The 26,618-nt window shown below is 40.4% G+C and overlaps 1 protein-coding gene across 1 annotated transcript in view; it reads right to left on the bottom strand.

Annotated features, from left to right (window-relative positions):
• Positions 1–26,618, bottom strand: part of LOC136885612 (trypsin-7) — an 84,459-nt gene that overhangs the window by 19,381 nt on the left and 38,460 nt on the right. Inside the window, exons 3-5 of the mRNA XM_067158302.2 lie at positions 22,590–22,771; positions 18,779–18,988; positions 6,779–6,932 (exon numbers count right to left, since the gene is read on the bottom strand). Of these exons, the coding sequence (XP_067014403.1) occupies positions 6,779–6,932; positions 18,779–18,988; positions 22,590–22,771 (546 nt within the window). The remainder of the gene's footprint in view (positions 1–6,778; positions 6,933–18,778; positions 18,989–22,589; positions 22,772–26,618) is intronic.

Consider the following 26,618-nt stretch of genomic DNA (forward strand, 5'->3'; position numbering starts at 1 on the left):
AGTTTGCTTTACCTTATGACTGGAAAATCCTTTTAAGTGAAATTAATTTGAGTGTTGTGTTTGGTTCTCTGTTTGTTTGGTTTGTAACCATGGTATTCTTTGTATAAGAAGAAATGAATTCAGTTCAGGTAATTTTAAACAGCGAGATATTAACCTATCAGGACAAGTTAGAAATTAAAACGCTTGGACCGTACAGACCAGATCTGATTATCGAAAAACTTACAAAAACTGACAAACGCGAGTATAGGCGTAAGTTTAAGAGAGAAGTGTACGAAACACGCATGTGGCTCTGTAGATGTAGATCTAGGAATGCGGCTTTTTGTTTGCCCTGCTTATTGTTCAACAAAGAAAGAAGTGTATGGAATTCAGCTGGGTGCAAAGACCTTGCTCATTTGAGTGAAAAATAAATAAACATGAAAATTTTCTTGCACACAAAAACGTGAGTATATTGAATTCTCTATGCTAATGTTGTCTATAATTTCCAAGATGAGAATAATTAACACGTGATACAGTAGATCCCTGATTAACCAAGAAATTATGGAGACTATTGGGGTCAATTCGGAAACAATTTTTAAAAAAATCGACCGGTAAATGCGGTACACATTATTTCTGTTTCTTGTCATACCCAGGTGAACTTCGTGCTATTTAAAAACCAAGAATAGTGCTCCTTCAATGTTCGCAGTGCAGTAAAATTATTATGAATTTTACTTTTGTTCTACACTAACATTGCCGGCCCCGCGGTGTAGGAGTAGCTCGTTTGCCTCTTACCCGCATGCCCCGGGTTCGATTCCCGGCCAGGCCAGGGATTTTTACCTGGATTTGAGGGCTTGTTCGAGGTCCACTCAACCTACGCGATTACAATTGAGGAGCTATCTGACGGTAGATGGTGGCCCCGGTCTAGAAAGCTAATAATAACGGCCGAGAGGATTCGTCGTGCTGACCACACGACACCTCATTATTTTCAGGCCACCGGGCTGACCAGCGGTCGCTTGGTAGGCCATGGGGTTTGGTTTCGTCCTGCACTAACACCCAGGTGAACTTCGTGCTATTTAAAAACCAGGAATAGTGTTCGCATCCTTCAATATTCGCAGTGCAATCAAGTTATTATGAATTTTTTATTTGTGTTCTACACTAAGAGATTAGGCTAGTGTAAAATCTATCCTCGGTTACAGGGGTTCTAGCATATTATTTGTGAAAAAGGAACCATGCAAGGAGCTTTTAGTGAAATGATTTATGTACCTATGTTAATTTTTTTGCTGATTTGAGACATGAACAAAAATGTTGTTGTGAACCCCCTGAATATGATGTCACGAGCCGCCACTGCAGTGTTGTGCATTTTTAGCGCGTGATTTCCCGCAGTCACGCTGCGGGAAAACACGCAAGTGTGGCCGTACACTAAGCATAACAGAAGCGCGGGGCCAGTCCTACCAACTGTTGATATTCAGGAACAAAAATCCCGTTTATATTTGATCGACCTTCGTAGTGTTTCCTTACAAACCATTCCGACTGCAATTGTAGCTCGGAATTGTACTCTGACGTCTATGGATCTGCGTACTCTTGAAAAAACTAAAAAAAAAAAAAACGTCCAAAACGAATCACCAACAGCGACATCCCTCACTCCATATGAGCACTGTGGAGAGGTTTGAAATTTTATCCAGACTTTTGGCACACATTCTAATGATTAGAAATTCTACAAAACCACGCCCCCTAACGTGCCGGCCAACATTCTGATGGTAAAAATTTTTCAACGAATGTTGCCTGACCACATTGTCACCACCGTGGCCACCAGGTACACTGTATATCTTGTGCTTAATTTTATTTTTTTTAATTTTTTTTTATTTTTTTATTTTTTGTAGTATGTGGCCCTCTACTTTGTTTGCTAAGAAATGTTTTCAACATTGAAAACTATTGAAAGGTGAAAACTACCTCTAAGTCAAAACTGACGGTAGAACCGGATCGCTCTTGGACGATCTATAGCCATGTTTTTAAGTAATTTTGTAGGGTAAACACCAAGGTACAGTTTATTCAACTACAGTTAACATTTAAAACAGATAAAAATCGATCTTTTGGTCAGTTTGGTGAATATTTTTAATGACTGTAATTGAAAGGATTGTGTTTCTTTTTTCTTCTCACGAAGTTATTCCGTTGAATTCAAACAATTTATCACAGTAATAATGCTTTGTTTTCCAATTGTAATTTTACATTTAAATCCAATTTTCTCCCATAATATTCTGCCAAATGTAACAAAATTTGTATGGTATATGCATCACAGCTATAACAAGAAACCTCCGTATGACATGTTTGATTGCAGCATTTTTGCAAGTAGTAGGGATTTTTAAGTCCAAAATTTTAGAACGTAAAAAATACACAAACTTTATTACGATATATCTCCTTATATAAATTATATACAGAAAAATCGATACGTAATGCTTTTAAAAGGAGTATTATCAATCTAATTAATTAAACTTCATGAGAAAATGGAATTAAAAATTTCAAAACATATTTTGGAAAAAATTATTAATTTTATATGAAAGAAATGTTCTTGATAATTCTACGTTTATGTAGGTCACATTCCCACAAAGTTTCGTGAAAATCCATGCATTAGGTAAAAATCTTTTTATCTCCGGAGTGTCACCAGTGGGTCAAGTTTTAAAAAATTCATTAGAATGGTGTAATTTATAGATCCTTATAATGAGAATTTTAGACGTTTCCTGCTATTTGTTTAAAAAAAGAAATTGGTGTTAATTTTTGCACAAAACTTCAAACAAGACTTCCTCTGTGGTGTACTGGTTAGTGTGATTAACTGCCACCCTCGGAGGCCCGGGTTCGATTGCCGGCTCTGCCACAAAATTTGAAAAGTAGTACGAGGGCTGGTACGGGGTCCATTCAGCCTTGGGAGGTCAACTGAGTAGAGGTGGGTTTGATTCCCACCTCAGCCATCCTCGAAGTGGCCTTCCGTGGTTTCCCACTTCTCCTCCAGGCAAATGCCGGGATTGTACCTAACATAAGGTCACGGCCGCTTCCTTCCCTCCTCCTTGCCTATCCCAACAAGGCCGCTGTTCAGCATACCAGATGAGGCCCTCCTGGGTGGGGTACTGGTCCTCCTTCCCAGTTGTATCCCCGACCCAAAGTCTCACGCTCCAGGCTGCCCTTGAGGCGGTAGAGGTGGGATCCCTCGCTGAGTCCGAGGAAAAAACCAATCCTGGAGGGTAAACAGGTTAAGAAAGAAAGAAGAAAGAACTTCAAAGAAGATATCTCAGCATCCAAGTAAGTTAGAACCACAGACGTTTCACTGTTTTGAAGTTAAAATAACGTCTAGTGCCTGACATCAATATATTTTGATTTTGCCATTATTTAAGAATTGTTTGCATTGATGTAATATTTATTAATTTTTGTTACATCTTAATAAACAAATTTCAGAATATAATATAGTAATATACTTATCTATCTGTTCTCTATGTTACGCAATCGTCAATGGACATAAGTAGATAAATGAAACCCAAAACAAAAAATGAGATTCGAACACGGGGCGCAAAAGTGTAAAGCCGCTGCACCAGCGCCTCATTTACAACTGTTACACTGTAAAAGGTGGATAAAGCACGGTCGGAAACTTCGGCTGTCATTTTCTTCGAAAAGGTCGAGTGTCTACGGATAAGCCAAACCATATGTTCGCTAATTTTGACCTCCTCTTTCGCTGAGCGAAGTTAACTAGAATTGCCGGGTTCCCCTCGGAGTTTAAATAAAACAAACCAAAACCCCATGGCGCAAGAGCCCCGAAGGGCCTTGGCCTACCAAGCGACCGCTGCTCAGCCTTAAGTTCGGCAGATTATCAGGTGTCGTGTGGTCAGCACGACGAATCCTCTCGCCCGTTTCTCTAGGCTTTCTAGACCGGGAGTTTGAATATCAGGTGTAAGCCACGGCCGACTGGATCCCTCTCTGCGCTCCAGCTAGCTAGAGCGACGCATCAAGTCGGCCGTGTGTAAGCATAGGTTTTTTTTCGCTTTGAGTAAGAGAGGGCGCCAGCGAACACGTAATTTTCATGGGAAATTCATTTTTTGTTTATTCAAAATATTGGCCATCGGCTTCTAAACACTTCGGCCATTTTTCAGGTAAGTTATGAATAGCATGGCAGAAAAACTAATTGTCTTTTGCGGCAAAACATTCGTCGAACCATTTTCCAACTTCCTCGAAATTGCTGAAGTGCTGCTCTGCGAGCGCGTGCCCCATTGATGCCAAGGTGCCAGGTCGGGGAAGTACGGCGGGTGCAAAAGGATGTCCCATCCAATTGATTTCAAGGTGTCTTTCACTGGTTTTGCTGTGTGAGACGGCGCATTGTCGTGTAACATAATCACTTTGCCATGTCTTCTGGCCCATTCCGGTCTTTTTTTTGATCTATGCACGATTTAAATTAATCATTTGTTGGGGATAACGTTGTACATTAATGGTTTCGCCTGCAATTGCTTGTTTTCGCACTTTTGTGGTCTAACCGAGCGCGCACTGTATTTCACAATGAAATCACTAAGTTTAAATAGTCGACAGCATGTCTCACATGTTTTAATCGATGGAGCGTTTTCACCATATGTTTCTACCAGCAAACGATGACTTTCCATAGCCTTTTACTTTTGATTAAATAAGAAAAGCAATGCGTGCCGCAAATGCTTTTTTAGATACAAACGTCGACATGATCATTGAACGATACAACACAAACACTTGTGTTTGGCGGACTCAACTTGTGTGTGTTGGTAGGTTAGGCCTAATGTCAGACGAACAAACTGACGTATGTGTCAAATTCATACGCTGCATACTGTTCGCTGGCGCCATCTCTTAGTGAAACCGGAAAAGACTTATGCATACACCTGGTGAAATGAAATGAAATGGCGTATGGCTTTTAGTGCCAGGAGTGTCCGAAGACAAGTTCGGCTCGCCACGTGCAGTTCTTTTGAATTGACACCGCTAGGCGACCTGCGCGTCGTGATGAGGATGAAATGATGATGAAGACGACACATACACCCAGCCCTATTGCCAGCGAAATTAACCAATATATGGTTTAAAATCCTGACCCCGCCGGGAATCGAACCCGCGACCCCAGTGACCAAAGGCCAGCACGCTAACCATTTAGCTATGGAGCATACACCTGGTATAAGATGAAGTTCTATAATATTATATTTGTACGTGAATTGCTTAATTTCTTTTGTCATTTAACTTTGTATGGATTTTTTTTCACCTTATAAACATAAGGCTCTTTAGTTTTCAGAAAAAATACTCTGATATTTTATATTAATATTGTAGGAGATTAGGTAGGATAAATTGTGGAATATAATTTAGATATAAGTACCACCGTGTTAACTGTAGTTTATATAACGTAGTTATTAATATAAATATTACTATAAAATATCAAAGTAATTTCTGAAAACTAAAGTGCCTTATGTTTAAAAGGTGAAAAAACACATACAAAGTAAAATGACAAAAGAAATTAAGCAATTCACGTATAAACATAATATTATAGAACTTCATCTTATACCAGATGTATGCTCCATACTTGGGACACTAAGTCCCGTAGTCCGCAATAAATTATTAACTAAAAATATAAAAATAAATAAGAATGGACACGAAAAGGATAAATAAAAGAATATTCCACAATTTTCGCAATAAGAGAACCAAGCCGAACTAGTTTAAGGAAACTGAGAAGGACCTACGAGAGTTCCAAATTACAGAAGAGATGCTTGTAGATGGATCCGCGAAGAAAATAACCAAAGAGGTTTCAGGAGAGGGTGAAGCCCAAACGACTGTACAGAATTTCTGAAGAAGAGGGGAAGGCAAGATCTGAAAGGATGGAAAAGTACTGGGAGGATGGGAAAATGCGACTCGCTAACCACTGATTGATCTATCGTACCCCAAAGTGGGTGGAACGGACAAGAAGGAGAAGAAATAAATAAATAATCAGAGATGCTCTTCGTGTTATATAAAGAACGATGGTGTAATTGGATTGGCAGGAGAAAATGTTTACTTTCGAGAAAATAAGGTTACATTGTTACTTCCGGGGGAGGGAGGGGAAGTGCGGTGTATGGTGAAGACAGAGATAATGCTCCGCGCGTATGCACAAGTTTCCTCGTTTGACTTGCACATTCCACTGTGGCAGCACTGAAGATGGTTTTCACACCAGGCAAATGTTGGGGCTGTTCCTTCATTAAGGCCATGGTCGCTTTCTTCCCTTTCCTAGCCTTTTCCTATCCCATTGCCTCCATAAGACCTATTTGTGTCTGTGCGACGTAAATCAAATTTTTAAAAAATAGCCATTGCATCCACAGGGAATCTCTACTAAAATTTCTAAGACACCTCAGACTACACTGCAAATTAATAAATATGATAAAATTGACCCTCACAAACACCAAGTTCAAGGGCGAATTATCGGAACCATTTAAGATCAAAACAGGATTGCACCAGGGTGATGAACTCTTGCCACTATTGTTCAACTGCGCTCTGGAAACGGTAACAAGGGAGTGGTTTAAGAAATGTCCCCCAAAATTTAAAATAGGCAGGAAAATTTAAACAAATTGCTTTACTTTCGCCGACAACTTGGCATTACTAGCAACTAACTTCGACGAAACTAAAACAGATATCAGAACTTTAAAATACTGCAAAAATATTGGCCTTAAAATATAATTCGAAAAGACAGAAATTAAGTTCCAGAAACCAACATCATTAAAAGATATAAGCCTCGGTAACATATTATGCCTTCTTCACTGTGTTCTACTGCTAGGAGTAGACCTACACTTACCTTCAGGATATCCAGCACACAGCATATGGGGCATAATTAGACGTCCATACACATTTCGGCAGGTTGAAATATCCACTATTGGAATCTGTATCTCTTGTAGATCACTCGCCATATCTCCTTTCTCCGCAGTTTTGCCCCAGCCCATTACAGTTGTCTGCAAATAAAGACTAGAATATTAACATCAAGGTTATCGGAGTATTCGTTTACGTTAATAAAATAGACAGCAGGTCGGGTTCTCATTTTTAGATGAAAAAAGTCCGGGTTTCATAGTTTTCCACAAATTCTAAACATGTATAATGTTAAAAATAGAAAAAATAATAAGTAGCCGATGTAAATACCCAGCCACTACATGCCACGGTGGATTGATTACGAGTGCGATCATCAATAAAATGATACTCATAAACAAGGCTCGGAAGTTAAAGACTTACTAATTACCTAGAAAAGACATATAAAAAGAACTAAAAATATCCAAAATGGCAAAATGACGTAAATATGCGATTCAATTTCATTCATAATTTTAGTTTTAATTACAAATTTAACGAAGGAATAGAATGTTTAAAAATGCAAAATTCTGGAGGTATGCAACATACATGCAAAAATATATAAGTGAAATACTACTTATTTCAAAAATTATATATATATCAACATAATTTAAAAAAATAATTTTCTGTTTGTTAAAAATGTACTTGTAGAATTTATAATATTTTTCCCCAGCTAGAATGAATTCAGAGAACCCGCAATGGAGATATTGGAAACATAAATTGAGAGGAGGTGGACGACATTATGGGGGAAACTGACATAAAAATAGGTATTTGCAATATAACTTCAAAACTCTCAGAACATGTAAACTTGTATTTATTCTTAACTGTTAGCATCCTGAAAGTTTTCAGTGTTACTAAAAAATAGTGTTATTCTATATTTTTTAAATATGGTACAATTTAATTTTTAATATGCATCTCAAATTTCAGGTACACTTTTCTACGTAATGGCTGTACTTCAGGAAGTAAAATTTCAAAATCGTGCCTAATAGGCTTGGTGTGTGATAATAAACTTCGGTTATAACAAAAATAGTACTTAGTCTTTATTTTCAGACACTTTACTGATCATGAAAATGAAAACAATACTTTTTTCAAAAATTAGGGCCTGTGGGTCACTAAGGAATAAATTTGTAGTTTTTAAAAATATGTCTTACAGATGACAGTATACATACTGTAAATAGAACTTTTTTAATTTCAGCTCTATATATTTAATGGTTCCGTTGTAAAGTGTACCTGAAATTTGAGATGAATTCTAATAATTATATTGCACTATACTTAAAAAGTATTGAATAACTCAGTTTCCTAGTAATATTAAAAACCTTTATGATGCTATCAGTTACGAAAAAAGTACTAAATAACCTGTTCTGTGAGTTGTTAATTTATATTGCAAAAATGGAGTAAGATATTTGTAGTGATTACTTGGACTTGATTATTTGGACTTGGAAGACGGCGAGGAATTGTATATGTTTGTGTTAATTTGGTATGTAATGTATTTATTATGGCTTCAAGATTGTTTCTTTGTCGTGGGTAAGATCAAAGTAAGATGTATTAGGAAACACCCTGTAGTGTACACGCGCCAGATCGGCAGGGGATATTTCCGGTTTCAGCATATTGCATCAATTTCGTAACTTCTCGATGCTTCTCCGTGTTCTTTATCAGCACTAATTTCTGGGCCCTAATTTGAGAAAATAAACGTAAATGTGATTGGTAGGTGAAGGAAAAAGATCGGACGGTCATTGGTTGTTGTAACGTTTCCTAATTTCCGAAGAGAAGCGTATCACCAGAGCCTTGCTCTTCCAAGGCGTCTTTTCTGTTTGACAAGTGAAGGGAAAGGTTACCTTCTACAAGGTGTCGGGTCTTCTTGGCCCCTCCACCAGGTAAGCACTTACTTGTTTTTCATTTTCTGGTATTTATTTTCAAGTGTAGTGTTTTATTTAATTTCTCTCGCTGCAGCTTACCCGTGTTTTCCTTCAGCTTCCAAATTTTATTAAAATGACTTAGCCTTTTCGGTAAGTCGCGTCACATTTGTAAAGAGACAGTTCCTGTTTTGTTGTTTTCGTAAATTGTGTGTTCAACGCCTTTCGCCGTAATTATAATCCATTAATTTCCCCTTGGGGCTGTCTCTCAGTTCTGCGTAATCCTAGATGTATTCACTTTTAGGACAGGCACCTTCCTCAGAAGTGTTTTTGAGGAGGCTGCCTATTAACGGTGCGCTGCACTAGGATAATTATTTTAAATGTATTTTCCGTATTTTCTATGAATAGTCTTCTATGTAATTTAAACGTTACGCCATGTGTGAAATATTCCGACCTAAAGTTGTAAGAAGTAGAATCACTGCATTGGAACCTTCTGGGTAATCATTGTAATTATTGTTATTTCCGATTTTTAAAAGCTGTACTTTTGTGGATCATTTGAGCTTTCATTTCAATCTAATTTTAAGTAAACTGAATATTAATTTTGAATCATCACTGACTTCGCTTCTTCAGCAATGCCAATACCTTCCACCGCCTGGATATGGTTCCCAGCCACCTTCCACACTATCCTTTCTTAGCCGTCATGTTTGTTAACCTGTTTGTTATGATTTTATTTTCGTGCGACTTATTATCATTCCTCCTTGCGTCAAAATGTATTTCTGTGTAACGATGTGTTCGCACAGTGGTAGCAAATATTATTATTATTATTATTATTATTATTATTATTATTATTATTATTATTATTATTATTATATTATTATTATTATCAACTATTACTTGTAACCTTACTTATTAGGAAATTACAATATTAAAGTTCAAATCTTACCTATTATTATGTCACTTTTCCCTGTAATGTCGCCCGCTCCCTTAAACACACTAGGGTTACTGAAACTGGAATTCGGAAACCCTACTTCAATTGGCTTTGCAGTATATCACAATAATCATCTGCAGGATTTTAGGTGTAAAGGATCGTCCGTTTTCAGACAGAACGTTACAAAAATCCAGAAACTTGTGTCCACATCAAGGGATGTTAAGGGTTCATACTTGAAGCAAGTGAGATCTTCCTCTTCAAACACACATCAACATTTTCTCCTTTCAATATTTCACTTATCTGATACTCCTGGGTTTTTTCAAGCACTGGTTTCAAATTTTAATTTCATTTCATTTTCTTCATATTCTCTCTTTCCAGGTATGGTACAAATATATGTAATTTACCAGACAAAAGATGTTAAAGAGGTAATGGATGAACTGATGATAATTCGAATTGAGAATGAGCAGTAAAAATGTAGCTGAAAAATGTGAAGTTGCAAAAAAACGTTAAGAATTAGGATGTGCTAAAAAAGGCCGAAAAAGGCATAAAAGGACAAATAAAATCCACCATTTTCTGGTCTACAATGGCCCAAAATGAACATATATTATTTTAGATCTCATCTTCGGATATTGGAGAAAAAAGAGGGATTTTCCTCAACTTCCGAGACTTACTCATAAACTATTGATAGTGATTCATCGATGTCATATAAAATAGTCGAAAAATCTCATCACTCATCACAATGCTATTAATCATCCTGAATTATTTAAAATAATCCACTTTATGTTCCTATTCTAACTCATTATGGCAATGTTAAGGGAGCATTTTCTTTAATGCACGCACACAGTGGACCAAAGAAAGAAAGAAAGAAAGAAAGCTTATTTTGCTGACCCTGAAAAAGATATCAGGCGCCGTATTGAGATTTCCAAATCATCTTTCCAAAAGATGAGATCATTCTTTTGTGATGATACCGTAATCTAAACCTCAAACTCAGACAAAAGGTGTTGAGATGTTGCCCCTTCATGGAATAGAGACCTCAACTGGCAAAGCTCCCTCCGTGAATAGATTAGGGGTCTTTGAAATGTGGTAACATTACTTCTACTGGTGTCTGTGACAGACTGATCAGCTACGCTGCAGCTAGCCGCAACACTCAGGGGTCATACAAAGCACATTTTCTATTGGGACACTGCTTCCTGTGACTTTAGACCACTCAGTGTTTTTCACAGCAATAATTGTCGTCGAAAAGTATATGGAAGAAAAAAAGGTTAACAGTAGAAAACAGAAGAAACTAACCGATTTTCCTCAGCTGTTAACGGAGGTATATTTCCGGTTCTTGTTTCACTACTCTACGTATTCTACGTTTGTGGTAGGTTTCAGCGATAGCAGATCAGTACAGCTTGAACTGTTGCGACGTAAAGACGGCCGCACTAATCTCTATTTGCACCACGGAAGAACAGTGTTCCGTAATCTGAGGGTGTAACAGGAGCGGAAATTCATAGAAAACTTTCAGCACAATACGGGGACAATCTTTTGCCACAGCAAAGTGTTCAGCAGTGGATTGATTATTGTTAAAACATTACTTTATGGAGTAGAAAACTGCACTGTCAAAGCTTCCTACATGAATAGATTAGGGGTCTTTGAAATGTGGTTACATAGAAGAATGTTCAAATAGCCTGGACAGATTTTGTAACAAATAGTGAAGTGTTACGCAGAGCCAGAGATGAGCGTAACCTGGTGAACATAATCAAAGTCAGGAAAACAGTTTATTTAGCTCATGTTGTACCCAGTACGAGCTTCTACACTTGATATTACTAGGAAAGATAGAAGACAAGCGAGAAGGTGTTAGACCACCGATGTCATGGCTTCATGGCACGGGAAGACCACGCGTGTTTAATGAACGGACATCACGTCGCCTCCGCAGAATCACACTGGGCGCTCGACGGGCTACTGTTAAGTCAGATCACCGCCCAGTTGAATGTTGGGAGTCAGGAATCCATTTCTACCAGGACTGTAAGGAGGCAACTGCGCGGCATAGGCCAACGTCTGGGGGGTTCGGATATGGCACTTGAAGAAGAAATTCTGTTTGGTTCCTCCTCTATCGTAATCTACCTATCAGAGGTTTGTAAATAGGCTATCTAGCCTATCAAAACCGGGGGGGGGGGGGGTGTATAGGAATCCAGCCTCTAAGCTAAGTGTTTTTGAAGCTTCCTCTTATAGAATTATGAAAGCAGGGCTCTTTAATGCCATCTTGTCTGAATTGCTCCAGCGGTTGGGAGTGCGAATTGGCACGAGCCCAGGAGGCAGGGGCGTGACAAGATGGAGAAAGACAAGATGGCCCTAAAGTGTCCTACTTCTATAGTTCCTTAAGAGAAAGCTTCAAGAACACTTAGCTGATAGGCTGCGTTTGATAGGCTAGAGAACTATTTACAAGCCTCCGATACATGGGCGCCCATATGACAGTTTTTAGTGGAGTGGAGGGGGGAGACCTGGGGGTATGTAGTATTTTTAATATTTTAGAAGATGAATAGCGACTTGTATTCCGCGGTAGAATAACACCCACGGTATCCCCTGCCTGTTGGTGGAGGGCGGTACTACCATTTCTACGTAACACCGATTTTAAATCATTTTCTTGAAAGAAAAAACACCTGACTACATTAGATGTTTTCCTTTCCCTGAGAGCTAGGGGGGAGGGGTATGAGGGCAGTGGCCCCCCTTTGCTCCCGGATATGGGCGCCCATGCTCCGATAAGTAGATGACAATAGAGGAGGAACCAGCTGAAGTCTTACCAACTTCGGCACATTAAAGAAACAATCCTCAGTAAAAGGTTTACCAAAAGACATGAAAGTTCCCAAGCTCAAGGTTAGTATTTAGTCCGTGAGAGTGCACTAATAAATCGATGGTAGAGCCATCTAACAGTAGAAGATGACATTTCGTGTGAGTGTACAATTTCCAGTTCGTTGACATAGATGGCTGTAAAGAAGGCGCGCGGTTTTGAATCACCTTGGGAGCTAAATTTTATTTCAAGTTATCAAAATTTTAGGTATAGAGAAATTCCGTTTTTGAGCAGGTTTAGCACAGTACCTATTGAATCATGTTTATCTACAGGCTGGTACTGAATAGAGTACTTAACAATGATTTATAACAGTATTAAATTATTTTTAGAAACTCAAATTTGACAGCATAACTTTAATTATAACACTTATTACAGTAACTTTTTTGAAGACAGAATACATAGAGTAGTGAAAAAAGAACCGGAATTATACCTCCGTTAACGCCTTAAGAAAATATCGGCCATCTTTAAGTCGCAACAGCGTAAGCTGTACTGATCTGATAACGCTGAAATCTACCACAGACGTAGACAACTGCGCCATCTAGCGTCCGGTGAGCATACAACGCCATAGAGCCAACCTAAAGACAATATTAGAGCAAAATTGCAGGTACTTATTAACTTGCCCTTGTATATGCGATGTGTGTCATATTTTTATTTTGTTTGTCTATATATAAAATAAGAGTTTTGTCTGGACATTGCTCAGAATTTAAAAAAGGATAATATTTCTGTATCAGTCGTGTCCACAGTAACAAGGAAATAGGAAATGCACTTTTTAATTTTCCGTAATTTCTGTCTGTCTGTCTGTCTGTCTGTCTGTCTGTCTGTCTGTACACGCATCACGAGAAAACGGCTGAAGAGAATTTAATGAAAATCGATATGCAAAGTCGAGGAATAAGCCGCTACAACATAGGTCATAAATAATTGTATTCAGGCTGACTAAAATGGTAGTTTAGGGTAAGGCCTAAAATTTATTTTTCAAATATTTATGTTATTGGTGGTCCTATCTTAATGAAAATCCGTATGAAAAGTCGGGGAATAAGTCGCTATAATGTAGGCTATAAATAATTTTATTCACGCTGAGTAAAATGGTTCATGTTTGTGGGTTACTGTAGTCACGTCCTAGTTCGTGAACCATGGGCAACGGCTGAGTGGCCTAGTAAGTGTTCCTGAGAGTCGGGATACCAGTTGCTATGGAATGGGAGTGGCCATCTCGGACATATTCTGAGTCGTGGCCCTCCTTGTGCTCAGGCGGCTAGGACTACACAATTCACCGGTGGTCCATAACCCGTTAGAGGAGAGATCCTCACTTGGACTATGTGCAAGTAGGGCAGCATCCTGCTTCATGAATTTACCGAGCTCAGAACACTTTAAGTAAGCCTCGGACCTATGGGAGTAATGGAGTCCCACTCCCATTTGACAGGCGAGGGACTCCTTGGAAACAACTTGGCGAACGAAATGGAATTCGATGGGGAGCTATCAATATTAATGGGGCTAATGGAAGAAAGAAGGTAGAACTTGCTGAGTCAGCAAAGAGGATGCATCTGGATGTGCTAGGAGTAAGTGATATTCGGGTAAGGGGAGATAAGGAGGAAGAGATAGGAGATTATAAAGTGTACTTGACGGGTGTTAGAAAGGGAAGGGCAGAGTGTGGGGTAGGGCTCTTTATCAGGAATACCATTGCACGCAACATAGTTTCTGTTAGGCACGTAAGTGAGCGAATGATGTGGGTAGATTTGTCAGTGGGAGGAATTAGGACAAGAATTGTGTCCGTGTATTCACCATGTGAGGGTGCAGATGAGGATGAAGTTGACAAGTTTTATGAAGCATTGAGTGACATCGTGGTCAGGGTAACAGCAAGGATAGAATAGTGCTAATGGGCGATTTCAATGCGAGAGTTGGGAATAGAACTGAAGGATACGAAAGGGTGATTGGTAAATGTGGGGAAGATATGGAAGCTAATGGGAATGGGAAGCGTTTGCTGGACTTCTGTGCTAGTATGGGTTTAGCTGTTACGAATACATTCTTCAAGCATAAGGCTATTCACCGCTACACATGGGAGGCTAGGGGTACCAGATCCATAATAGACTATATCTTAACAGACTTTGAATTCAGGAAATCTTTTAGGAATGTACGAGTTTTTCGGGGATTTTTCGATGATACAGACCATTATCTGATCTGTAGTGAACTAAGTATCTCTAGGCCTAGGGTAGAGAAAGTGAAATCTGTCTGCAAACGAATAAGGGTAGAAAATCTCCAGGACGAGGAAATTAGACAGAAGTACATGGATATGATTAGTGAGAAGTTTCGAACAGTAGACAGTAAGCAGGTTCAGGATATAGAAAGTGAATGGGTGGTATACAGGGATGCTGTAGTAGAAACAGCAAGGGAATGCCTAGGAACAACTGTGTGTAAAGATGGGAAAAGGCGAACATCTTGGTGGAATGATGAAGTGAGAGCAGCCTGTAAACGTAAAAAGAAGGCTTATCAGAAATGGCTCCAAACAAGGGCCGAGGCAGACAGGGATTTGTACGTAGGTGAAAGAAACAGAGCGAAACAAATAGTTGTTGAATCCAAAAAGAAGTCATGGGAAGATTTTGGTAATAACCTGGAAAGGCTAGGTCAAGCAGCAGGGAAACCTTTCTGGACAGTAATAAAGAATCTTAGGAAGGGAGGGAAAAAAGAAATGAACAGTGTTTTGAGTAATTCAGCTGAACTCATAATAGATCCCAGGGAATCACTGGAGAGGTGGAGGGAATATTTTGAACATCTTCTCAATGTAAAAGGAAATCATCATGGTGGTGTTGCAAACAGTCAAGCTCATGGGGAGGAGGAAAATGATGTTGGTGAAATTATGCTTGAGGAAGTGGAAAGGATAGTAAATAAACTCCATTGTCATAAGGCAGCAGGAATAGATGAAATTAGACCTGAAATGGTGAAGTATAGTGGGAAGGCAGGGATGAAATGGCTTCATAGAGTAGTCAAATTAGCGTGGAGTGTTGGTAAGGTACCTTCAGATTGGACAAAAGCAGTAATTGCACCTATCTATAAGCAAGGGAACAGGAAGGATTGCAACAACTATCGAGGTATCTCATTGATTAGTATACCAGGCAAAGTATTCACAGGCATCTTGGAAGGGAGGGATCAGTCGTTGAGAGGAAGTTCGATGAAAACCAGTGTGGTTTCAGACCACAGAGAGGCTGTCAGGATCAGATTTTCAGTATGCGCCAGGTAATTGAAAAATGCTACGAGAGGAATAGGCAGTTGTGTTTATGTTTCGTAGATCTAGAGAAAGCATATGACAGGGTACCGAGGGAAAAGATGTTCGCTATACTGGGGGACTATGGAATTAAAGGTAGATTATTAAAATCAATCAAAGGCATTTATGTTGATAATTGGGCTTCAGTGAGAATTGATGGTAGAATGAGTTCTTGGTTCATGGTACTTACAGGAGTTAGACAAGGCTGTAATCTTTCACCTTTGCTGTTTGTAGTTTACATGGATCATATGCTGAAAGGTATAAAATGGCAGGGAGGGATTCAATTAGGTGGAAATGTAGTAAGCAGCCTGGCCTATGCTGACGACTTGGTCTTAATGGCAGACTGTGCCGAAAGCCTGCAGTCTAACATCTTGGAACTTGAAAATAGGTGCAATGAGTATGGTATGAAAATTAGCCTCTCGAAGACTAAATTGATGTCAGTAGGTAAGAAATCCAACAGAATTGAATGTCAGATTGGTGATACAAAGCTAGAACAGGTCGATAATTTCAAGTATTTAGGTTGTGTGTTTTCCCGGGATGGTAATATAGTAAGTGAGATTGAATCAAGGTGTAGTAAAGCTAATGCAGTGAGCTCGCAGTTGCGATCAGCAGTATTCTGTAAGAAGGAAGTCAGCTCCCAGACGAAACTATCTTTACATCGGTCTGTTTTCAGACCAACTTTGCTTTATGGGAGCGAAAGCTGGGTGGACTCAGGATATCTTATTCATAAGTTAGAAGTAACAGACATGAAAGTAGCAAGAATGATTGCTGGTACAAACAGGTGGGAACAATGGCAGGAGGGAACTCGGAATGAGGAGATAAAGGCTAATTTAGGAATGAACTCGATGTATGAAGCTGTACGCATAAACCTGCTTCGGTGGTGGGGTCATGTGAGGCGAATGGAGGAGGATAGGTTACCTAGGAGAATAATGGACTCTGTTATGGAGGGTAAGAGAAGTAGAGGGAGACCAAGACGACGATGGTTAGACTCTGTTTCTAACGATTTAAAGATAAGAGGTATAGAACTAAATGAAGCCACAACACTAGTTGCAAATCGAGGATTGTGGCGACGTTTAGTAAATTCTCAGAGGCTTGCAGACTGAACGCTGAAAGGCATAACAGTCTATAATGATAATGTATGTATGTATGTATGTATGAGTAAAATGGTAGTTTAGGGGCCTAAAATTTAATTCTCATTTCTTATTAGAGGTGTAATAGATAAATACTACATAATTAAGGTTATTTAGTATTAAATTTCCTATCATTCATGTCTTATACATTGTTACCGTACTGGTTCTGATCACAAAGATATTCATGAATTTGAATTTGTGTTGCCGAAACCATATCAGCGCCGAGTCACGAGAAAATGGGTAAACAGAATGTAATGAAAATCGGTATGTAAAGTCGGAGAATAAGGAACTAAAATCTATGGTATAAAATATTTTACAAATCACAGAGTCGAAAAAAATTGAATGTGAAGGCCTACAATATAGAAAGCTCACAACATTGATCAACAATAACGTTACATTGACAACTGTTTATTGTATGCGCTTTGTGTATTCTGTTGCCACTCATCTCCGGTAGATAGGATTACTGCTGCGTATCGAGTATTTCTTTATTTGGTTTACGTCGCACCGACACAGTTAGGTCTTATGGCGACGATGGGATAGGAAAGGGCTTTGAGTGTGAAGGAAGCGGCCATGGCCTTAATTAAGGTGCAGCCCCAGCATTTGACTGGTGTGCAAGTGGGAAACCACGGAATATCATCTTCAGTGCTGCCGACAGTGGAGTTCGATTCCACTATCTCCCGGATGCAAGCTCACAGCTACGCACCCCTAATCACACGGCCAACTCGCCCAGTCGTACAGAGTGTAACAGCTTGCCTGAATATTGGTGGGAAGTAGCTGGGGAGTTAGATAGTTTTCTTCTTTAGCATGCCTTTCCCCTGGTTCATAAATTTTCTGATAGGCTACTATAGGTACGTAACACACTGTTCATCATAGCATTCGAGCTATTCAATCTCTACTCTGAGGCACTGACTGGAATGAACAGTGTGAATATTTAACGTAATAATGGCAGAGGAGTGTTCACGGCAGTCTGCGGCCTGGTCATTCCAGCTCTGGAACTTTGGACTATTAGATTGGCAGCGTAGTATCTGTTCGTTAAAAGTGATCAAATGTGCGGTTCTCCATTTGATCGAGTTTTTTTTATATAATAGCATTGCTTTTGATCGCTACATTCCTATCGACGTTTTTTTAATGACCTATGTTGACTCCAATTAGGAAAACCACAAATTCAGTCTTTCTGAGAATCCCGTAGCGAAGCACGGGTACAGCAGCTAGTTTCTTACGTAAATATAGCTATTTGACAACATAAAATCTATAATACCAATATAAATGGTCCGTTATTGGACATTATAAATTTTCCAGCTAGCTCATTCTTGGTTGCCAGCGTTTCGCCCTCGTGTGCTAGGGTGGGCTCGTCAGTTGGTACCTAGCACACCTACCAATACGCTGGCTAGTGCATACCGTGGAGGCCACTGCGTAGGCTAACTGGAGCCACCGGCAGTGCCAATGCACTAAGAGACTTTGTCTCATCACTAAAAATTGATGCCTGCTTGGCCATCAGATGATATAGATGTTGATTCCCATAGGGAATCTGAAATATTTGTCCTGAATGAGCAAATTTATAATACCAATTTAAATGGTCCGTTATTGGACATTATAAATTCTCCAGCTAGCTCATTCTTGGTTGCCAGCGTTTCGCCCTCGTGTGCTAGGGTGGGCTCGTCAGTTGGTACCTAGCACACCTACCAATACGCTGGCTAGTGCATACCGTGGAGGCCACTGCGTAGGCTAACTGGAGCCACCGGCAGTGCCAATGCACTAAGAGACTTTGTCTCATCACTAAACATTGATGCCTGCTTGGCCATCAGATGATATAGATGTTGATTCCCAATAAAGGACCATTTATATTGGTATTATAAATTTGCTCATTCAGGACAAATATTTCAGATTCCCTATGGGAATCAACATCTATATCAACATAAAATCTACCATAGATGTAACTATCAAGTATATGGTTTAAGGACTTACCATTGTACCAGCAGGTATGTCGGAATCCGTTTCTGGTAGATTCGCTGCGATGAGAGTACTACTGACATCTCTGAAAGGTTTGTTGACTTTGACAACTGCCAGATCATAAGCGTGGTTCTTGAGCACCTCGTTGTAACTTTCATGAACGTGGACTGTAACCACATCCAAGAGGAAACCTTCCTTCTCCAGTTTGGAAGTGCCAGCTCGTATCTGCATCCACAGAGGGCAACAACGTATATGAGAGTAGAGTCTAAACTCTCCTTCCTCCGGTTTCAATGGTCCCTGCCTATCTATTGAAGAAGACAGTGTATTAAAATGTGGATATTGTTTCCATGTTTGTGCTTGTCACATCTTTCTACTGTTCCCTCTTCCCACAATGAGCTCTCATTGTGTCAGGAACTGAAGTTAAACTACAGGTTTTATTCTTTCCACACAATGTTTCATTCTAATTTTACAAACTTGAAGCGTACTTTAATTTTCTAAACTGTAAAAAGGAGTTAGACAAGGCTGTAATCTTTCACCTTTGCTGTTCGTAGTTTACATGGATCATCTGCTGAAAAGTATAAAATGGCAGGGAGGGATTCAGTTAGGTGGAAATGTACTAAGCAGTCTGGCCTATGCTGACGACTTGGTCTTAATGGTAGATTGTGCCGAAAGCCTGCAGTCTAATATCTTGGAACTTGAAAATAGGTGCAATGAGTATGGTATGAAAATTAGCCTCTCGAAGACTAAATTGATGTCAGTAGGTAAGAAATTCAACAGAATTGAATGTCAGATTGGTGATACAAAGCTAGAACAGGTCGATAATTTCAAGTATTTAGGTTGTATTTTTTCCCAGGATGGTAATATAGTAAGCGAGATTGAATCAACGTGTAGTAAAGCTAATGCAGTGAGTTCGCAGTTGCGATCAACAGTATTCTGTAAGAAGGAAGTCAGCTCCCAGACGAAACTATCCTTACATCGGTCTGTTTTCAGACCAACTTTGCTTTACGGGAGCGAAAGCTAGGTGGACTCAGGTTATCTTATTCATAAGTTAGAAGTAACAGACATGAAAGTAGCAAGAATGATTGCTGGTACAAACAGGTGGGAACAATGGCAGGAGGGTACTCGGAATGAGGAGATAAAGGCTAATTTAGGAATGAACTCGATGGATGAATCTGTACGCATAAACCGGCTTCGGTGGTCGGGTCATGTGAGGCGAATGGAGGAGGGTAGGTTACCGAGGAGAATAATGGACTCTGTTATGGAGGGTAAGAGAAGTAGAGGGAGACCAAGACGACGATGGTTAGACTCTGTTTCTAACGATTTAAAGATAAGAGGTATAGAACTAAATGAGGCCACAACACTAGTTGCAAATCGAGGATGGTGGCGACGTTTAGTAAATTCTCAGAGGCTTGCAGACTGAACGCTGAAAGGCATAACAGTCTAATAATGATAATGTATGTATGTATGTATGTAAAAACACACTTACCTAGACCTAAACAATGACATTAATACGGTCTCACACTGACACATAGTAAACAAATCGCATGGAGCAACAAACCCAAAAGAATATACACTGCCTCAGAATACAATAAACATCATTTAGAATCTAGCACACTCCTGCTTTTTGATTGTAACAGTTACACTGTTAAATCAAAACGAAACATAATATTACAAATAAAGTGAACACAATAACGAAGAGTTTATTCGGAAAACTACAGTGGGAGTTTAATTCTTCTTCCACTTCTTGTAATCAACTCTTCTCTCGGAGTCGATCCTTCTGCTCTTCACACTCAGGAGGCACTGTTATCTCGAGGGGGAAGACGCGCTGTACAGGTCTCATTATCTCTCCTTTTCAGCTTCACAACCCTGAGGTCTCACCCTGACATGGTCATCTTTACCAGGGTAAACTTCAATGATCTGTGTCATGGACTAAAATGTTCTCTGCTTTCCTTCATTTTCCACAAGAACTGCATCTCCAACTCGCCTAGCGACAATCTGTCCATCGAGGTCGATTAAATTTGGTGCGGCTTTGTAGAAGTATTTTATCTTGAAAATAAATATATTTCCCTTGACTTTTCAAGAAACGAAATATTTTTCCTGTACTACTGAGACGATTTAGAAGAGTTTGGTACAGACCACACCTTTTAACTCCTTCTGGTTTAAGAGCTTGAGTTTCGTATATATGAATAAGGCGTGATCAAAAAGTTTCCGTTTGAGGGCGTTACTGCAATGGACATGCAACGTAGCGCGACTCCGATGCGGGTATATAAGCACGGACATATAGGCAAAGAGATTAGTGTAGCAGTCGTGTCGTGCCGAGGTGCGGCCACGTGAACTATGGTGACGATATTACCTAATGCGTCCAAACAGGACCAACGTGCTGTTATTTTAGTCTAGGCTGCCGAACGACAAACACCTGTGGACAACCATCGGAGAATGAAGATTGTGTATGGGGCAGCATGTCTGTCGAAAACCACCGTTGTGGAGTTGTGCAGCAAGATCCGTACGGGTCGCGTTTCGACACAAGACACCGGTCGATCTGGGAAGCTATCCTCATCCATGACACCAACTCAAGTGGGAGACACTCGGGCACCAACCCTATAATCCTGATCTCTCCCCATGCGATTATTACACCTCTGATCCCATCAAAAAGGCCTTGAATGGACACTTCCTGTCGGACGAGGATGTGGACTTCTTCACGCAGCAGGACACGGTGTTTTAACACACGGGGATCTTCAACCTGCTGCGTCGGTGAGATGAATGCCCCAATGCTCACGGTGATTTTGCCTGATTGGCATCCCAATTCAGGACTGTACGGAAACATTTCATCGCCCCCCTTTTTTTACAGAAGACATTTGACAGGGTGAAGTGTGATAAGTTCATTAAAATACTTAAAAAGCACAGGCTTGAACGGAGAGAGAAAGAAGACTGATCATGGAATTATATTACAAGCCAACTGCAAGAATGAGATAGGAGGAGAAATAACAGAATAAATTAGACTACAGAGAGGAGTAGGACGGGGTTACTGCTTATTCCCAACTCTGTTTGACCCTCACTTGGAGGAAATCATACGTGATAGTTTGTATGGAAGGAGATGAGTCAACCTTGGGGGTGGTGGTGATTATTGTTTTAAGAGAAAGTACAACTAGGCAACCATCCTCTATATAACACTTATCAGAGGGAAAAATGGACGGGATCCGACATTTCGAAAAATTAAGATATCGGCCAAAAGAAGACAAGGGCCACGAAGGACGTGAAAATGAAAGTGTTATGTGACCCTGATTCTGATGATTCCATCAGCTTCCACTTCGAACGCCAGCGCTGTACCGCGTCCGGGGAGCCATCTGGTGACGAATGAACGCACCACGTTCACTTGTATTATAAAATCTAAATTCAAACCTCATTGTTTGAGAAGCCTTTCTCGTGGACAGTCAAGATTTTTCTTTGAAGACTCAGAGCAAAGTTCTCTGCGAAACGTAAAGAATTTCACCTTATTTTCTTGACACGACATAAGCCCAAAAGCCTATATCATGTCTATAAATTCGGGCCGTAAAAGCATCACTGGCAACGAATATGAAATCTGCCACCTGGGCGTCTGCCCTAAATGCAGATCGTTGGTGATTGAGGATGGAGAAAGCCGGCTGCGCGGTCAAGGGGTAAGGAGTTTGGCGCTTACCCAGAGGTCTCGTGATTGATTGCCTGACAGGTTAGGGATTTATACCTCTTTTTGAGGACTGGTTCAGAGGTCAACTCAGCTTACATAACTGTAATCGAGTCCAATTACTTTTTTTCTTAAACCTAGGAGTTCTGTTGATTGACCATGTACCTTACATTCCATCGTCGGAATACATGCGCAATCGGCAACAGAGCTGTCGAAGCAGTGTGCAGCTGTGATGATCCAGTCACTGCCTATGATGGTACCTCCACACCAAAGTAAGCCATTTTTTTCAAATCCCACCATATATGGATGTTCAGAGATAGACCCTGCGTGTCCTCCAACAATACGACCTGTAACATACCAGACGTTCATTAAATATGGGAAATAAACTGTGGCGTATACTGAGGCGACTGGTGGTGCCCAAACCTCAAAAGAGAAGGGAGGAAATCAAAACGAAATTACAATACAAGCATCTCACACATTGTTCCATTTGAAAGCTTTGAGAAAAAAACGTTGCACGTATTCCTGAGAGCAAGACATCGGAGACTGATCTTGCAGCACAGACTCTGCGCCCCTCTCCCCTCAACTCACCTTACGCGGCTTGCTGTTGTATATCCGAAAGTAGCGGGGACCGAGGGGGTAGGTGTGCTAAGGCTTCGCTCCATCAGATCGCCACTACTAACAAACAACCATGCGTTCCTCATCGTATATACTTCCTCACCTCATACTCATAGATCACAGAGTGTTGGTATTTCACTCTCATTTACTTCCACATCCTTGTACGAAGACACTCCAGGGATGCTGTTATAGGAGTAATATAGTTTTCTTTTTATAGGTAGATCTGCTCAAATAAAAAGCCATCATTCAGGTTCAGTGTTCTCTTTTGTTGGCAGGAATCGAACCCGTGATCATATGTCGGGTACCAATACTGATCTCCTGATGTAACTAATAAACCAGTGAATGATGAGTACGACCACTGGTAATGCTGTAACATCCAAAATTTTAATTTAATAATAATAATAATAATAATAATAATAACAATAATAATGGTGCATGGCATCTGTATAGGCTTGGTGGTAACCTAATGAGGATGAAATGAATGATGAAGACGTCATAAACACCCAGTCCCCAAGGCAGGGTATATAAGAGTGTGAGGGGTTTAGCTCTGAGAACTGAAGTCTAGTCTTGATCCCAGCATACACCGTTGTAAACAAACAATGATCTTGGGAAGTGCCCATGTTAGAAAGCGACCAAGAGTGAAATATGAGGGTGGATCATAGTCTTCTTCAACTTAGCAGTTTCCTGCATGTGTCTGCTCTTTGGATTGACGAATGCCATTTTAAGCGATCAAAGGCAACGTTCAGTTTCAGCTGAGCAATCTTCCTGTCTGCAGGTAGAGTGTCTCGGCCTTCCACGTGAGCGTTCATTAACGACAGTGAAGTAGTAATTCCAATTATTAATGGTGCGTTATTGAAAATTATAAACATGCCATCCAACTCATTCTTGGTTGCCAGCACTTCGACCCAATGTACAAAGGGCATTAGGAAAGTTTTGCAATGTGAGTGAACGCTTTAGACTTTTTCAAAATAATTTCCACCACACTTAATACACTTCCCCATACGTCGAAGCCAGTCTCTGAACCAACCTTGCCACTTTTCTTCGGTTACATTTTCACACTCTTGATCCCATGCTGCCAGAAGCTCCTCGTTGGATGCAAAACGCCGCCCTTTCAGCTTCATCTTCACTTCTGGGAAGAGTGCGAAGTCACATGGGGACTGTATGGAGGGTGATCAAGCACAGCCAACCTTGATCTGGCAAGAAAACCCATTGTTACATTAGCACGATGTGCTGGAGTATTGTCGTGATGCAAGAGCCTAGTGTTGAGCCGTGACCTTGGACGGAGCTGCTTGAGAGCCTAGATGACCTGAGGCAGACAAATCTCACTGTACCACTTCGCAGTAACTGTCCCTTGTGTTTATAGCACAACCCGAGTCAGGATGCCCCGTTTAGTGAAGAATACTGCAATCATCCTTTTCTTCACTGACCTTGACTTTCGCAAAGTCACAGGAGTACCCTCACCTTCAAACAGACACACCTTGTTTTGGGATTTTGTTGGGACATCGTAATAATAAAGCCAAGTTTTGTCACCTATAATGATGCTATTGACGTTACGCGAAGTCCCATTTTCAAACTGTTTTAGCATTTTTCGGCACCATTTCATTCGATGTGCCCTTTGTTCCTCTGAAAGTGAATGGGGCACACAAAGGTAACAAACCTTTCTAACATGGAGATGGTCGTGCAGACTTAAATGAATAGCTGGTGCAGGGATGTGGAGGGTCTCTTCTACCTGCCGATATGTCAACCGCCTCTCTTGCTGCAACATTTTGCTCACATCTTCAATGTTTTCTCAGTCACTGATTCAGACGGTCGCTCAGAACGAGGATCTTCTTCAACCCCAAAAATTCCCCTCTGGAACTCTTTGTACCAGCGGAAAATTGTTGTCCGATGTGGACAGTCTTTCCCCAGCACAGGAGTCATTTCCTCCAGGCACTGGTCAACAGGTAATCCACGAGCAAAATTGTAGCGGATAATTGCGCGATATTCACCTTTAGACCACACTGGCATCTTAAATTGTTCTCACTCCCACTGCTTGGTAACAACTGGTGTGAAGGTCGCGCTTTGCTGTCTTCTAGACCAGTTTTCACCCCTCTTTTCATCCCTCACCATAACAGGGGTGTCCAGCCAACCGTTTTCGTGCATTGCAAAACTTTCCTAGTGCTCTTTGTATATACCTCAAGACTCAATAGCAAGAAGCCCACAATCCATCTCCCGACTCTATCACCTCTATTTACCCTCTCCCACATCAAGGACATCACTTTTAACCCCCCACGACTCTCTTGGCTAGAGAGTAGGTATTCCCTACTCCGCTTCAGGGGAAGAATGCAAGTTTTCTTTTTAAACAAGTTGCTTTACGTCGCGCCGACGCAGATAGGTCTTATGGCGACGATGGGATAGGAAAGGGCTAGAAGTAGGAAGGAAGCGGCCGTGGCCTTAATTACGGCACAGTCCCAGGATTTGCCTGGTGTGAAAATGGGAAACCACGGAAAACCATCTTCAGGACTGCCGAACACACTATCTCCCAGATGCAAGCTCACAGCTGCGTACCCCTAACCACACGGCCAACTCGCCCGGTGTGTAACAAAGTGGTAAAATTAGAATGCGCTTAAGGAAGAACAGCTGAATAACAAAAACAAGCACAAGTAAAACACATGGCAAATTTTCTATCACTACAAGGTATGCCATGACGTATCGCTGCACACCACAACACCAAAATCTTCAGTAACAACTTCTGTAGAGTAATAGAACACACACAAATACTATGCAATATACACAAGATAAGTACTCCCTGATTTAAAGCCTGAAAGCACACATGCAACAAATAAATACTGTAGATGACTTCACTGTAGAAGTAAGCTGCCGGCGGTTCACACAGTGAGGGACTACACGAGCAACACAGACGAAGGAAAATGAAGGAAGGCAACGAAGCGATGGCTGTTCCCGCCATTGAGCTTCCTCCCTACGAATATATTTATGGATAAGAAAATGTTATGTAGTTATTTTAATAACTCGGGGCAAAAATGCCTCATCCTTTTCATATGTCTTTCATAATGTATAAGTACAGTATAATATCCCTTAATCACGAGGAATCATGGGTGTCTCAGAGGGGGTGTGTTCACTCCTTGTTGGTCCATAAGAGCAGTACTGTTTTCTTAACGTGGAATGATTGGCCTGTAATTTTCAGCTTTATGTCTACCACCCTTTCTTTTGTATACACAGGGGCTACTAGAGCAACTCTCCATTCATTTGGAATAGCTCCTTCATGCAAACAATAATCAAATAGGTACTTCAGATATGGTACTATATCCCAACCCATTGTCTTTAGTACATTCCCCGAAACCTTATCAATTCCAGCTGCTTTTCTAGATTTCAACTTTTGTATTATATTGTAAATGCCATTGTCATCATATGTAAATTTTAATACTTCGTTAGCATTAGTCACCTCCTCTATCTGGAAGTTATCCCTGTAATCAACAATCTTTACATACTGCTGACTGAATACTCCTGCCTTTTAAAGATGCACACACACACGCACATTATAATGAAAATATTAAAATCTAATGGTACATGTTGTGTTAA

Source organism: Anabrus simplex, chromosome 14 (genome assembly GCF_040414725.1).
Source record: "Anabrus simplex isolate iqAnaSimp1 chromosome 14, ASM4041472v1, whole genome shotgun sequence".
Classification (NCBI taxonomy): domain Eukaryota; kingdom Metazoa; phylum Arthropoda; class Insecta; order Orthoptera; family Tettigoniidae; genus Anabrus; species Anabrus simplex.